General features: G+C 41.1%; 1 protein-coding gene across 2 annotated transcripts in view; it reads left to right on the top strand.

Annotated features, from left to right (window-relative positions):
- The first annotated feature begins 2,798 nt into the window (after positions 1-2,798).
- Positions 2,799-14,239, top strand: part of LOC119379527 (RCC1 and BTB domain-containing protein 1) — a 151,590-nt gene continuing 140,149 nt past the window's right edge. The window contains exon 1 of one of the 2 annotated variants that reach the window (XM_037648823.2): positions 2,799-3,158. In XM_037648823.2, coding sequence (XP_037504751.1) covers positions 2,918-3,158 — 241 coding nt within the window. In that variant the 5' untranslated portion in view covers positions 2,799-2,917. The remainder of the gene's footprint in view (positions 3,159-14,239) is intronic. The other variant, XM_037648824.2, reaches the window with a different exon arrangement.

Below are 14,239 nucleotides of genomic sequence, written 5' to 3'. Positions count from 1 at the left end.
AAGAAATTACAACAAGGCCGACTTTCTTGCTATCAACAATGAACTTGCTGTATTTCTTGATGATTACTTAAGTGATTTCGACTATCGCAACGTTCAGTCGAACTGGGGTATCTTTCTTGCTAAGGTTGTGGAATTAACAGACAAGTATATCCCTGCTTACGCGATCTCCTCCAACCTAAAAAAACCGTGGTATAATCATCAGCTAAAACGCTTGTCTAACAAAAAGAAGCGTCTCTTCAAATCGGCTAAACTTAGTAATAGCAAGGCTCGTTGGTCAGCTTACAAACAGAGCGCTGACGAATACGTGCAGGCCTTAAAAGTTGCCAAAGATAGTTTTCTAGCCAATACCTTACCTACGATGTTGAAGACTAACCCTAAAAAATTTTGGCGTGTGATCAATCCCCAAGACAACGATGTAATAGTACTTAACGATCTTAACGGTGACGCTGTACCGACCGACCAATGCTCCAACATACTGAATGATGTTTTCTCAAAAAATTTTTCTTTACCCGCCACCGCCACTGCTCCCCTTGTGCAACCATATGACCACGACGATATGTTTCCTGTCATTTTCAGTTACGATGGTGTCGCAAGCGTTATTAAGTCACTAAAACCGTCCTCGGCACCGGGTAGCGATCAAATAAATGTCAAGTTCCTCCAAAGTACTGTCTGTTATTCATCCATAATACTAACGAAAATTTTTCAACAGTCTCTCAACGACGGTGTTCTCCCATCTGAGTGGAAAGTCGGGAAGGTAGTTCCAATCCATAAATCAGGTAATAAGCACTCTCCTTTAAACTACAGACCCATTTCTCTCACTAGTATACCATGCAAAATATTAGAACACATTTTGGATTCTCACCTCGCAAACTTTTTAGAGTCGCACTCATTTTTCAATAATTCGCAGCATGGTTTTCGCAAATCATATTCTTGCGTAACTCAATTAACACTTTTCGTACATAAACTAAACACCATTCTTGACAACAGCTCCTTAGCCGACTGTATTTTCCTCGATTTTTCTAAAGCTTTTGACAAGGTGTGTCACAAACTGCTCATTTATAAATTACGACTACTTAAACTTGATTCCTGCCTTGTAACCTGGATTGAAAACTTCCTTACTAACCGCTCACAATTTGTCTCAGCTAATGGAACTAATTCCGAAGAATGTGCGGTACATTCTGGTGTACCACAGGGCTCCGTCCTTGGTCCGCTTCTTTTTCTAATCTATATTAACGATTTGCCATCTTGCGTCTCCTCATATGTTCATCTGTTTGCCGATGATTGTGTAATTTTTCGTGAAATAACTGGACCTAACGACGTCGCTCTTCTTCAATCTGACCTTACTGCTGTCCTTAACTGGTGTAACACATGGCTCATGGAATTAAACAGTAAAAAATGTAAATTCATGCGTGTGTCAAGAAAAATCACTAGTTTACCTGTTTACAACTTAGATAACACACAATTAGACAGTGTCACCTCATACAAGTACCTCGGAGTTCATATCAGTAACAACCTAACATGGCATACTCATATTAACTATGTTGTTTGTAACGCTAATCGCATGCTCGGATATCTTCGCCGTAACTTCATAAAATCACCTTCTTCTGTCAAACTAATGCTGTATAAAACACTCGTTCGCACTAAACTCGAATATGCCGCATCGGTTTGGGATCCATATCACAATAACTTGGTGCATTCATTAGAAATGGTACAAAATAACTCTGTTCGCTTTATAACTTCTAATTACAATCGAAACGCGAGTATCACACTAATGAAATCTAACCTTAAAATACCTTCACTTGCTTCTCGTCGTACAATGCTCCGCTTAACCCTTTTTCACAAACTTTACCACCATTCATACTTACGTGATTTGCTAATACTTTCGCCGCATTATGTTTCTCACCGTTTGAATCATGCTCATAAGGTTGGCATCCCATCGTCTAAAACTGAATCATTTCGACAATCATACCTACCGCGCACATCAAATGATTGGAATTGCCTTCCCGCATCGCTTGTAACAATTTCAGATCATGACACATTTGTGACTGTATTAGCCAATTCTTTTAATACCTTGTAGTTGTTTTCATCTCATATGCCATATTTGTATCTCTATAAATAAGAACATTACACTGTCACCTGTTGTATTGTCACCTGCTGTATTGAGTTGTGAGAACGATTGTTGTATATTGAGAAACATTCCTCTTATTTTTTACCAGAATGTATCCTTCTATTTTCTATTTTCCTCTTTGCCATTTTGATATTTGATATTTTTGTATTTTTTTGCCTATCATAATCTGTTGTTTAATCAGGAACATTGTTTTGCCTCTTTGTACTTACAAACTTATTCGTTATTATTTTTACCACTCCCCTCTGTAATGTCTGTTGACCCTGAGGGTAAAATAAATAAATAAATAAATAAATAAATAAAAAGACAAGGACGGACGGTAAGTGACAGCGCGACTGTGGTGGCTACCATAGCGCGACAGGGCTACGTGGGATCATGCACACTGACCCGGCGAGCACGGACGCGCGGGACGCGTCGTCCGCCAGCAACGTCAACAACACAAACCTTGCGCGCCTTGCATGCGCGCCAACTGCGCCGCCAACCCGCAAACGACTAAGCTCTCCCTAGGGATAAAAGCATTGCACGTGTTCCTAGGTAGTACCCAGACATAGGGAGATCTTCAAGAAGCAAACGTGGAAAATGTCCCCAGATCCAAGTTACCCGGATGGAGTCTGTGAGAAAAGAAACGCTCGTTGCGCTCTGTCTCTGTTTTCTGCCGCTCTGCTTTTTCTGTTTTCGACGTTTTGTGGCTTCTTTTGCAGTTAACTAAACTGAACCTAGTCCAGTAACGTTGGGCCGTACCGTGCGCTTTTTCATCCAGCGGCCGTGATTAGTTGTTCCCACAGTGCGTAGATGGCGACGGTGGCAACGAGCTGCCTATCGGATGTTTCGCCGTTTCGCTACCAGTTTGTACGATGTATCTACCTGTCCATCATGACTAGTGGAACCGAGTGTGTGGTGTACCGCTACTACGGCTTTGACAAATTTGATTGCTTCACATGGGATCCTGCGAAGCCTTTTCGCTTGTGCCCGGAGGATGTTGGTGCGGTGCGGTCGGTGCATGTTGGCTGGGCAAACGCTATATTCGTAACAGGTGAGCACGGGACAGTCGGCACAAAAGCCGGCTCCCCTATTCGGCTTTGGCAGCGATGTTGTTCGCGGTGCGTATGTGACTGGCCAGTTGGCCCGTGTCACTGAGTTGGTGGATTGCGATGGAAACGCCCGTTTGTTGCTTTGCGCCCTTTGTGGAGCATAATGTTATTATAGTTACTCCTACCTTTACCTAAAGGTAGCGTATATGCAGTAACTCTAAATGTTATGATCAACGCACGCCATGTACAAAATTTGAGCTCTCTATTGCTAAGGGTTTTCGTGAAAAAAGTGGGACATCTTTGTCCCACGACCAGTGAATGACAGTCATTTCATAAAAAAAAAGAATACTTTAATTTTTTATGCAAACTTGCTGCTGCCTTAAAAACCACGAAGGACAGAGCCTACAAATACCTATTCTCTATCACACACACAAAACTCGGCCAAATATCTATTGTGTGTCCATCAGCACTAGAGCACCAGATGTGGGTACTGGGCATGCCTGCAACAGTCTCATTTTTGTCCGTGGAGGAAGCTCATTCTCCACTGGAAGAGACTTCCCTGCGTGAAGCAGAATGAAAATTGGACACTGCAATCAGTTGCACACAATGTTAGACCGACTATGCTTTCGGAAATATATTGCTGAAAGGTTATCACCTTTGCATTGCACAAATTTTTGAGGAAACTGTATGGGTAGTAACGAATAAAACCACTGTAATAACACATTTAGGAACTCGTGAGTATGACATAAACTTTTCAAGCTTACCACTCATGGAGAGTGCACCAAAATCTGATGAAAAAGGGATACAGCGTGTGCAAGCGGAATGGTTCGTTTGGAGCACGGATATGTGCTGGCACCTCGCGAATACCATAAAAACGGCTACCAAAACCGCTTTCTGGAACATCCACGCGGTCGCACTGAAAATCTGAAAGCAATTGATTCAGTGTTTTGTTCTAAAAAATTAGAACATAGTGAAGAAAGAAGTGGGACATATTTATCTTTTTTTTATCCATACAGTCAGCACAAAAGGGCCAAGACAGGAGTTGGGGTTACATAGCTGACATGTACAAAGAACATATGTGGAAAAGAAATTTCACACTGTACGTTCAAGAAGGCACAATATATGAGGCGTTTTTTTTCGAAATGGGTCAAATCCATCCAAAGAGAATTTGAGAAAAAGGCAAAAATTTGCTATGCAAACTAAATCAACGCTGTCAAAGCTATTCTATGATATGTTTTTACATGTCGGCTAGAAGAAGTTTCGGCCCACATCAATTAAAAATGCAGGGATTTCGCCATTATTACATGATAACCTTGGATTTGGCTCATTTCGAATTGAGACATGGAATTCAATGCGGTATTCTTGAAAAAACTTTATTGAAATTCGGGCAGTGGCACATTCTTACTTTGTCGGCGTCGACATTGCTTCTGTTCACGATGTCGTCGACGTCTCGGGACCGATCTCCTCGCCGATCTCTTCACTTCCATCAAAATCCATGATATCCAGCTCCGAAATGGCAAAAAACCAACAAAACACGCAAAACTAGATTGGAATACATCCCGCACAGGTCACTGATACAAAAAGAAAAATAACGTTCAATACATCCCGTATACGTCACCAAAAAAGAATAAAAAGAGAAAAAAAAAGATTTAAAGTGATATTTGTACATATTAATAGTACATTGAACATGTTCAAGCAACAAGCAATTTAGTTACAAATATTCTTACATAGCCTTTTTGAACCTTTGGAAATCGCAATGTTCGACTATGTATTAAGGTAATTGATTCCGGTCATCAATGCTCCGAACCAAAAAAGAATACTTGAATAAATCTGTTCTGTGGCTAAGTGGTGTAATATGTTTCGAGTGTTTTATTCTGGATGTGATATATCGCTGTAGTCAATGTGTTCCCTTAGGTGAACCCTGTAGTCTCCATTCAGTATGTGAAAAAAGAATATCAGTCGATTAAGTTGGCATTTTTCGTTTCACCGTCATAAATCCCGCTTTATCTCTAAGCTCACTGATAGACTAAGTTCTGGAATAGGAGTTGAAAATAAACCGTAAGGCTTTGTTTTGTATACGCTCACATTTTAGTGCATTTGTTTTAGTGTATGGTTCCCATAGATGACTTGCGTAGGTCGGCACTGGAAGAATAGTCATTTTATACGCCATTGCTTTAGCCTCTGGGGTGGCATCATGAAGTTTTCGTCGTAACGACCAAAGTTTATGCATGGCTTTATTGCAAACACTGTCAACATGCATGGACCAGTTCAAGCCATGTTCAAGATGAACACCTAGATGCTTAACATTCTTTACTTCAGTTAGCACTGCGCCTTTAATGCTTTAAAGGGACCGACAACTGCCCAGAATATTAAATGAGTTGACTCCACTGTCCGTCGCACTGACTCAAACCAACCCTGTTTTTTTCGTGAGAGATGGATTTATATTTTTATTTCTTAATTGAAAGTCACGAAAAATGACCTGTGGCGCCTCTGGCGGCAAAAACATGAATGATCCGATGAAGACGGCCACGTGACCGTTGATTGCTGTTGCGGTCGACGATTTTTTTGTTAGCATTGAAATATTGTTCGTTTCTTTATATTAAGAGGTATTATTTCATAATAATGTACATAGAGGCCTGCGTTAGTAGTATGCATTAAAGTGGCGCTGCCTTCGCGTGACGTAATGATCCCATGTTCGTCAGCGCGTCTTGAGCAACTTTTCAGTGTGCTCATGCAACCGTGCACGCAGTTTCCAGGTCGCTAAGATTTTGGAGCGACATAGTTTTGCTACCTACACTTCGTCTCAGAAATGACGAGCGCTGCTACTCGGTGCGGCCGTGCATATGCACAGTTACGTTTTCGATTACTTGGCTTGGCTCGTGTATCGAGAGAGTAACGACGCCGGGACAAGCCATCCATGACACAGGCGCAGGCGCACACAACGCTGTACAAATACCGGGAAGGTGTATAAAGCCACACATCTCATTGTAACAGCTTGCTATTTTCAAAAATGGTTGGAAAGCTCAAAATAAAGGTGGTTAAGCATAGTTACAGGAACTCCTGCGAAAGCAGAACGACAGCTTTCACAAGGGCTAGCGGCATCGCTATCAATTCTCAGCGTTGCTGGAGCAAGCCTCCATGCGTGTTTGGAGCCTTTCAGATCGAAAACTACTGCTTATAAAATAACTACGTGCTTTTTGGATAAACCATTGCAGCTACAGACGCTATGAAGGGTGAGCTTCCTGTCGCGCCGTAAAAAACTGGGTCGAGAAAAATCAGTTGTCGGTCCCTTTAAGGAAAAGATAACGTGTCATGCGCATGAAAAGAGTTTTTGATGCATTCAGTTCCATTTGCCATTCGTCGCACCAAAGACTAATTTTTTGTAGATGGTTATCAAGCTCCAGCTGATTATTTGTGGAGCTCATCTTCGCATACACAATGGTGTCATCTGTATAATGTTTTGTAGCTATGTGCTGAGAAAAATCGGCACCCATATCACTAATGTAGATAGAAAAAAGTAAAGGGCCTGTAACGGACCCTTGCGGCACGCCTGATTGGACCGGTTTATTGGTGCTGGAAACATTATTTAATTCATCAAATTTTGTCTATTTGACAAATATGCCTCTATCCATTTTAATAGGTGACTGTCACCAATCAAACAAGTCAACTTTTTAAGCAACTTTCTATGAGATATTTTATCGAATGCTTTTCGGTAATCAATAAATATGATGTCTATTTGACCTTCTCCATCTACACACTGACCAATTTCATGCATAACATCAGTAAGAATTGTAATTGTGGAATACCCTTTGCGAAACCCGTGCTGATTTTTACCTAAAATACCATTTTCTTCTACAAACTTCATTAGGTGAGCAGTCAAAATGTGCTCCAGTGTTTTATAACAAGTACTTGTCAAGGAAATTGGTCGGAAATTTGTGACGTCATTTTTGGAACCTTGTTTGTGGATCGGTATTACCTTGGCGCACCTCCAATTGGCCGGAACAGCACCGCATTGAAGTGATTTTGGAAATATGTCCAACAGAAAAAATGAACACCACTCGGCATAACGCCTTAACAAGGCGTTGGGGATTTGATCAGTTCCTGGGCATTTTTTCACATCTACCTAAAGTAACAGACGCAAAATGCCATCTTGTGTTATAGTTAGCTCAGGTAGACATTGCTCACTAGAAATTCGCACTTGAGGAGTTGAACCATCATCCCTAATGAAAACAGATTCAAAATATTCATTAAATTGGCAAGCCATCTTATAATTATCCATGATAGTTACATTATCATTCTTCCAAAATTGGATGCCAGGTTTTGGTCCCTGAAAGGTACCTCCAAAATTTTCCCAGTGATGTTTTATTGAAATTGGTCAGTCTTTCATTCATGTACCTGTGTTTCACTTGAATAATTTCCATTTTGAGTTCCTGAGAAAGGGAATTGACGTGAGGACGTGTTTTTGCCGGCAATGGTTTTTTAGCTCTCGTTCTTTTCAAGAGTCGTTTTTTTTTTCTGAATTATTTTTCGAGTAATCCATGGGTTTCGTCTGTTAACTTTCTTGGTGCACCTTGGAACAAATAGTTCTATTGATTTCAAAACAACGCTCTTGAACCAGTTCAATGCATCATTTACTGATGTAGTATTCAGAGAGATATATTGGGTGAAAGCATCATATCCCTGCTCTAAATGATCTAGTATTAACACAGTATCATCTGCTTTAGAAAAATCGAGAACAGTTGTAGTTTTATTCTTTTTTTACCCGAGTACGTGGTAGCAACATGCTTGATCACCATTTTGTGATCAGGTATTCCTTCCAATACTTTACACTGATATTTGGATAGCGCGGCAGATCTACTCAAGAAGACCAAGTCGAGCAATAGTTCTCCTGATTCGTGGATCCGCGTAGGTGTGGTAACAATTTGTGTTAGGTCAAGGGAGAGATCCAAAAGAACTCAAGGCACAGCTTGTTCATTTTGACCTTCCTGATAATTTACCCAATCGATACGCGGTAAATTGAAGTCTCCAGCCAATATAATCTTGTAATTGGAATGGTTAAACTTATGAATTAAGAAATTATTAAGCAGTATCATATATTCCTCAGGGGTACCAGGGGGCGATACGCTGCGATAACTACGAAATACTGCCCATCCATCTGTATCATGCACGCAATGCATTCTAATTCCGGTGGCGTGAAAATTTCAGTACAATGAATTGAAGTTTTGTGAACAATGGCAACACCTTCTAGAGCACTGCACGGGCCCGGGCCGGCCCGAAAGCCCGGGCCCGGCCGCGCATTTACAAAGGCGAGCGGATAAACCCCCCCACAATGCACCGCGCCACGGCGCTCTCTGGGGCTATGTATTTTGGACAGCCTGATTGTGTCGGGCGGCTGCCAGTTCCCGTACTTTCGTATCAGAACAGAGACGGCGGGTGAGCGCGCTGTGCGCCTGTACAGTGCCAATGCCTCCTTGGCTGTACAAACACAAGTGCTGGGACGACGCGACCCTAGTAAGCGCCCTACGATGAATCGGATACACGCGAGTGCTTCGCGAGACGCTGTGCGCACACTTCTCGCTGCCGAAAGCCGTCTCGTTCAGGACGCATTGAAGCGGACACAGCCTGCTGTGAACAACAACACGACGGCGGGATGACGGATTTCTTGCGAGTCAGCGCCGATATTGCAGATGTGACGAAGCTAAGGAAATGTGGGCACTGGGGACGATGGGATCAAGTAAAAGCCCTCTACGATGGATCACATACGCGCGAAACTGTAGGTTCTTCAAGCAACGTTAGTGCGCGCGCCGTTATCGACAATGCCTTCATCTACCGAAAGTTGCGTCGATCTGTTTGCAACGACGTAAGTATCGATGTTGACAAAGCCATATGCGGTTAAAACGACGGCATGACGGATTTGTGCAAGCCTTGACGCTGCTCAGAAAGTTGGTTTCGAAGAATGTCATTCCCTACGTCGCGGTCGTCACTTCAGCATTGATTAGCTTCAGCTGATGGCCCAGCACTGGCTTCGAATTATTTTAAGCTACGCACTGTGAATGGGGACATGCGATGCAATAGGAATTCAAGACCTTCGAAAAGCCATTGTGCTCCTTGAAACACGCTTTCGGCCGTTCGTATATTTTTGATTATATATATAAGATGGTGCGCGATCATTAAGAGAACAATACGCTGCCGCCAGGATATCACCTATGAGAAAAATAAGGTTCAAACACAAACGAAAATTTTCTGGTGTGCCCTTCAGCCCTGCTCCTGCCGGTTTCTTTTTTTTTTTTTCTTTCTGCAACCCACCCTCATGCAACAAGCCGTCATGCATACTTGAAGGCAAGTAAAAACCTACCTGGCCACAAGTGCCACATAGTCGTCACATGAAACAAGTAAAAATAGGAGTGCATACCATGGAAGTCGCCCACGATCTTGCAAATACACAAACACACCTTGCTTTATTTTTTGCATTACTTAAACCCAATACATTGCAGGTGAAATGCCACCTGGAGTATCACAGGGATCATTGCTTGCACCCTTCGTCATCCTACCTTGTATAAGTGATAGCCAGTTTTGTATGCATGTGCCTGTTCAAATGAACCTTGCGTATGGCTGCATGATTTGTGCATGATTATAATACAAAATCAGACTTCACAATTCAATATTAAACACTTTAGAAACATATAAAATTGAATGCAGCAAATAGCAATTAACTACCTCTAGCGACACAGCATGTGCCAGACAGAAAATACTGCAAAGGCAAGTATATTCCGGAAATTCTAGCACAAGCCTTCACAGGGAACCTGGCAAATATCTCTTAATACTAGCTATGTGTATTTTCTGAGAAGCCTTGGAAGCTCTTTTCTTGCACAAGTTGTGTCAAATGCCTACAGACCTCTTCAGCCTATAATCTTGGTGCTTTACCACAAGTACGTAATGTAAAAATCACGGGAAATGTTAAAACTGGCTCAAAGATTTATGAGCTGTTCTATAAAAAAAGAAAGCAATATTTTTTTTTTTGCTTTTGCAGAAGAATTCTGAACAAGAGTAGACCAATTGAGGCTGCCACAAGTGTCCTTGAAAATGTAAAAATACCTGCCAGTGGAAGCTGCTTGGGGAATGTGGAGGCCATGCATTTTATTCAGCTGTACGCATTTCTGCTCAATCTTTTTAATGCTATGAAAATACACAAGATAACACCTATGATGACACAGCATAACACACCCAGTTTCTTATGTCTTTTGGCATTGAGGATAAGAGGCACCTTATTCCTTGGTATAAATTTCGCATGTTTACAGTTATGTAAGTGAGAAGCTTGACAACTTCTTGCATGCCAGTTTATATGTCTCTCTACGAGATGTGGACATCTATAAATCCAGAAGCCCGAAATATCACTTTTGACAAATGTGAAGATGTAGAGATGCAGAACTGTGAAATGTTATTTATTCTTTAAACGAACTTCCAATTCAGCGAAGCATTATACAAGTACCAATGTTCATATGGCTCATGACTGGCATGTGGAATGGTCTTTACAAAGGTTCTCCACTGCCAACCAGGGTTGTTGCTAGTGTTGTACTAGGCATGTGTTCCCCTCTCCCCCCAAAAAAACCCCTGTGACAGCACTGCTGCCAGCACCATGGATGAAACAATGCAAGCAACAACTACAGTGCTAAATGCATGAAACACCTCGCCATCAAGGTCGAATCATTGTGCTATGGCCCAAGAGGAGCAAGGTATAGTCGCACAGAGAAGTAGATTGGGCAATTTGTAAAATGCATTGCCACGAGGCCCTCTGAGCACGCAGTCAGTGGATGCTTTATGACTTCTTCATGGCACTCTTTCCATTATGAGAAAGACATTGATATGCTGCTTTGTTGATGTAATGATTTCTCCTAAGTTACAAAGACTACAGTGACTGCAAGCTGTGCTTAAATAGGGAGGGTAGTGTAAAGCCTGGCGATGCAGCTTTGCACCATTTTTATAGAACTGTCCCTCACTGTGTGGCAAGAGGCATGCTTTGGAGGTAGTAGCATCGAACTACTTTCTAAATTTGAGCAAACACCTTTGTATGCCACTCAAGGCATGTCAGAAGGTATTGCATGTTCTTGTAGCCTACTTTGGCAGCCTAAGATACACCCCAAATTTGGTAATAAACTGCCATGAAGATTGCATCCTTTTACAAGCGGGGCTTTTATTTTAGATGTGCAGCAGTAGCGCAGGCATATGTGCCATGAATTGCACATATATTGTGAAATGGCCAGTCATTAATGACCATTTTGTAATTGTCATAATAACACTGGCATTTGTTGTTTTTATTTAAATCTTCCCAGAGAGCAAAAAACTTATTTGTAATGCATATAGCTATTATTTTAGAAGTGGCAAATTGTAGCTTATCGAGCTTAATGGGTCAGCAATGGTAAGCATCATTTCTGCAAAGTTTGAAATTGTGTTCTTGCTGTGTTATACTGATGCAATGATGCAGAAAAGATATATTGCACATGTTGATTGCCAATTACTGTATTCATTCATCACTAGTTTATAAAATCTTCGCATGGGAAGAATGTATTATGTAGCACAGTGTTAATGTGGTGCTACATGGTGTGACAAATGGCGGCTCCTAAATATGAAAAACGACTTTGAACCATACGAAGGGCCATGCTGTAGTCTTACTAATGGCCAACATAACTGATGAATGTGAACCATAATTAGAGTGGGCGTACCATCAACTCAGAGGTTACTTATACAAAACATTTATGCAAGACACGGTGTGGCAAAGCTAACTTATCGTTAGTGTAGCTTACATATCTTGTTCCTGCACAGTGCAAAAAGGCTGCATGTTTTTTTTTAAGAATTCATAAATTCAAAAACTTGTGAACTGCTTTTCATGAGACATCAGCGTTGGTTAGAAGGGATAGGTTACAAGGAGCGCTGCTCATATTGCCTGAAGTACACTAGTTACCCCAATTAGAATAATTTATTTACATGTCTGACAGCTTGTACATGTTAAAAAAATTTTAAGCATTGAGATATTGCCAGCAAATAGCCTTTTATTTAAAATATTTCAAATGCATTAAAGAAAAAGTGAATTTGTTGCACTTCGCAAAGTACACTCAGCACTCAAAGGTTTCAGGTGTGTCCGTCTTTGTGTTCATCTCTGATGACAGACAGTACTGTGGTGTAATTGTGCTCATGGCTTATTAAAGGGCCCGTGACACCAAAATGGAAACATTGAGATCTCTGTGTTGTTTGGTTGTCCTGTATAAGTGGGTACTTGTGACCGATTATTAGTGGCGAATGTTCCCTTTAAGATATTTTAATTTGGTTTTAAATTAAACGTGAATGCTCATCTGGGTTTTCAGCACCTCCTGACATCGCCACTAGTATGATGTAGACAGAGGTCCCTTATGACGTTCCACAAGAAGAGCTAGTATTGTCGATCGAAGATATGCAGGGCGCACACAATACCACGACTAGCACCCAACGAGGACTATTGTTTGTCCCCCCTCTTGCTCTGTTGTCGGGCTGCTCTCAAGGTGGTTCTGGCTGCTTACACCAGGAATGATTTTCTTTTTTCTCAAGTGGACACACCCAAAGCACCCACATCATTTCATTCTTCACCGCGTGTGGGCCCACCGATTTGAAAAGTTTGCTTTAAGTCCCATCAATTCTTGTTCATCATGGCTAATGAAGCTAAATCACTCCAAGACTAAACTTGTCTCCTTTACACAAAATTCTAGGCGCCTCCTGACCACGTATGCACTTAATGACACACCCGTAGAGTCAGCCACATCATACAAATATCTAGGACTTCACCTACAATCCGACCTATCCTGGAACTGTCACATCAATTACATTCTTGCAGCTGCTAACCGCTCCCTTGGCATGTTAAAACATGATCTGCGTCATGCTCCTGCACACGTGCGAAAACTTGAGTATATTACCCTAATCCGCCCTAAAATTGAGTACTCTTCAGCTATACGGGACCCGGAACAAGCATAAATCATTGATAACATAGAATCCTTGCAGAACCATGCTGCTCGCTTCATTTTCTCTGACTACTCGCGTTTCACTAGCTTCACTGCCTTAAAAGACTGTGCAGGTCTTGATAACCTTTCCCATCGTCGTAAACTTGCCCGTTTATCTCTTTTTCATAAAACTTATCATCTGTTCCTTCATGACGATTTTTTTCAGTCACCCTTAGCCATCTTTCCACGCAGTGATCACCCTCTCAAGATCAAATGCTTCACATGCCGTACTTCATCTTTTGCTAATTCAGTCATACCAAAAACCATCATTGTTGAATGGGACCAGCTGCCTCGTAAAATTGCAATAGAAAGCAACATTTAGAAATTTAATGACCTTTTAAAGAATGATAACCTTAAAGTTTAATGTTCTGCTCTATTCTCAATCACCCATTTGATTCTTATTTTGTACTGTATTATTATGTTATTGTTATTTTGTGTTTCGCTTTTTTAATTATCTTCTTCAATATTTTCAATCTGTGTTGCATTATTGTGTTGCCTTTTTCGTTATGCTTAAGCAAGTCTTGTATTTTTGCAAATTTTTATGCTTGCTGTTTCTTCTATTGTATCTTTTATTCTTTTGCTACCCCCCTATGTAATCCCTCCCAGGGGTTTCTTGAAATAAAAAAAATAAATAAATGTCACCCCTTCTTTAAACCCTCTCAGACGCCACCTATGAAGAATTGTATGTAAACGTGTCAGACTGATACAACATTATTTGACGGCACTCAATATTCTGTTGCAACAAAAATAGTGTCATAACATGTTAATTTATGTGTTATAGTAACTAATCCTAATTAAGTAGTAATTGAAAATGTATTTATCCTAACGACGTTGGTGCTCTCTTTCGGCATAAATAGAATGAAATTTTAGGCTAGAAATATTGTTCAAATTCATTCCTGGTTATGTACATTTCGAGCAAAGAAAAATTATACTTTCCCACATGGCTTGAAGGCAGCGGCACATCGAGCGACTCAAACAATTCGTCATCTGCTGCGGTCCACTCAGGCATACGACAAGGATCAGTCCTTGGTCCACTTCTGTTGCTAATTTATATTAAC

Source organism: Rhipicephalus sanguineus, chromosome 1 (assembly GCF_013339695.2).
Source record: "Rhipicephalus sanguineus isolate Rsan-2018 chromosome 1, BIME_Rsan_1.4, whole genome shotgun sequence".
Lineage (NCBI taxonomy): Eukaryota > Metazoa > Arthropoda > Arachnida > Ixodida > Ixodidae > Rhipicephalus > Rhipicephalus sanguineus.
The sequence above is the reverse complement of the archived record's forward strand: the minus strand, read 5'-3'. Positions and strand labels throughout refer to the sequence as shown.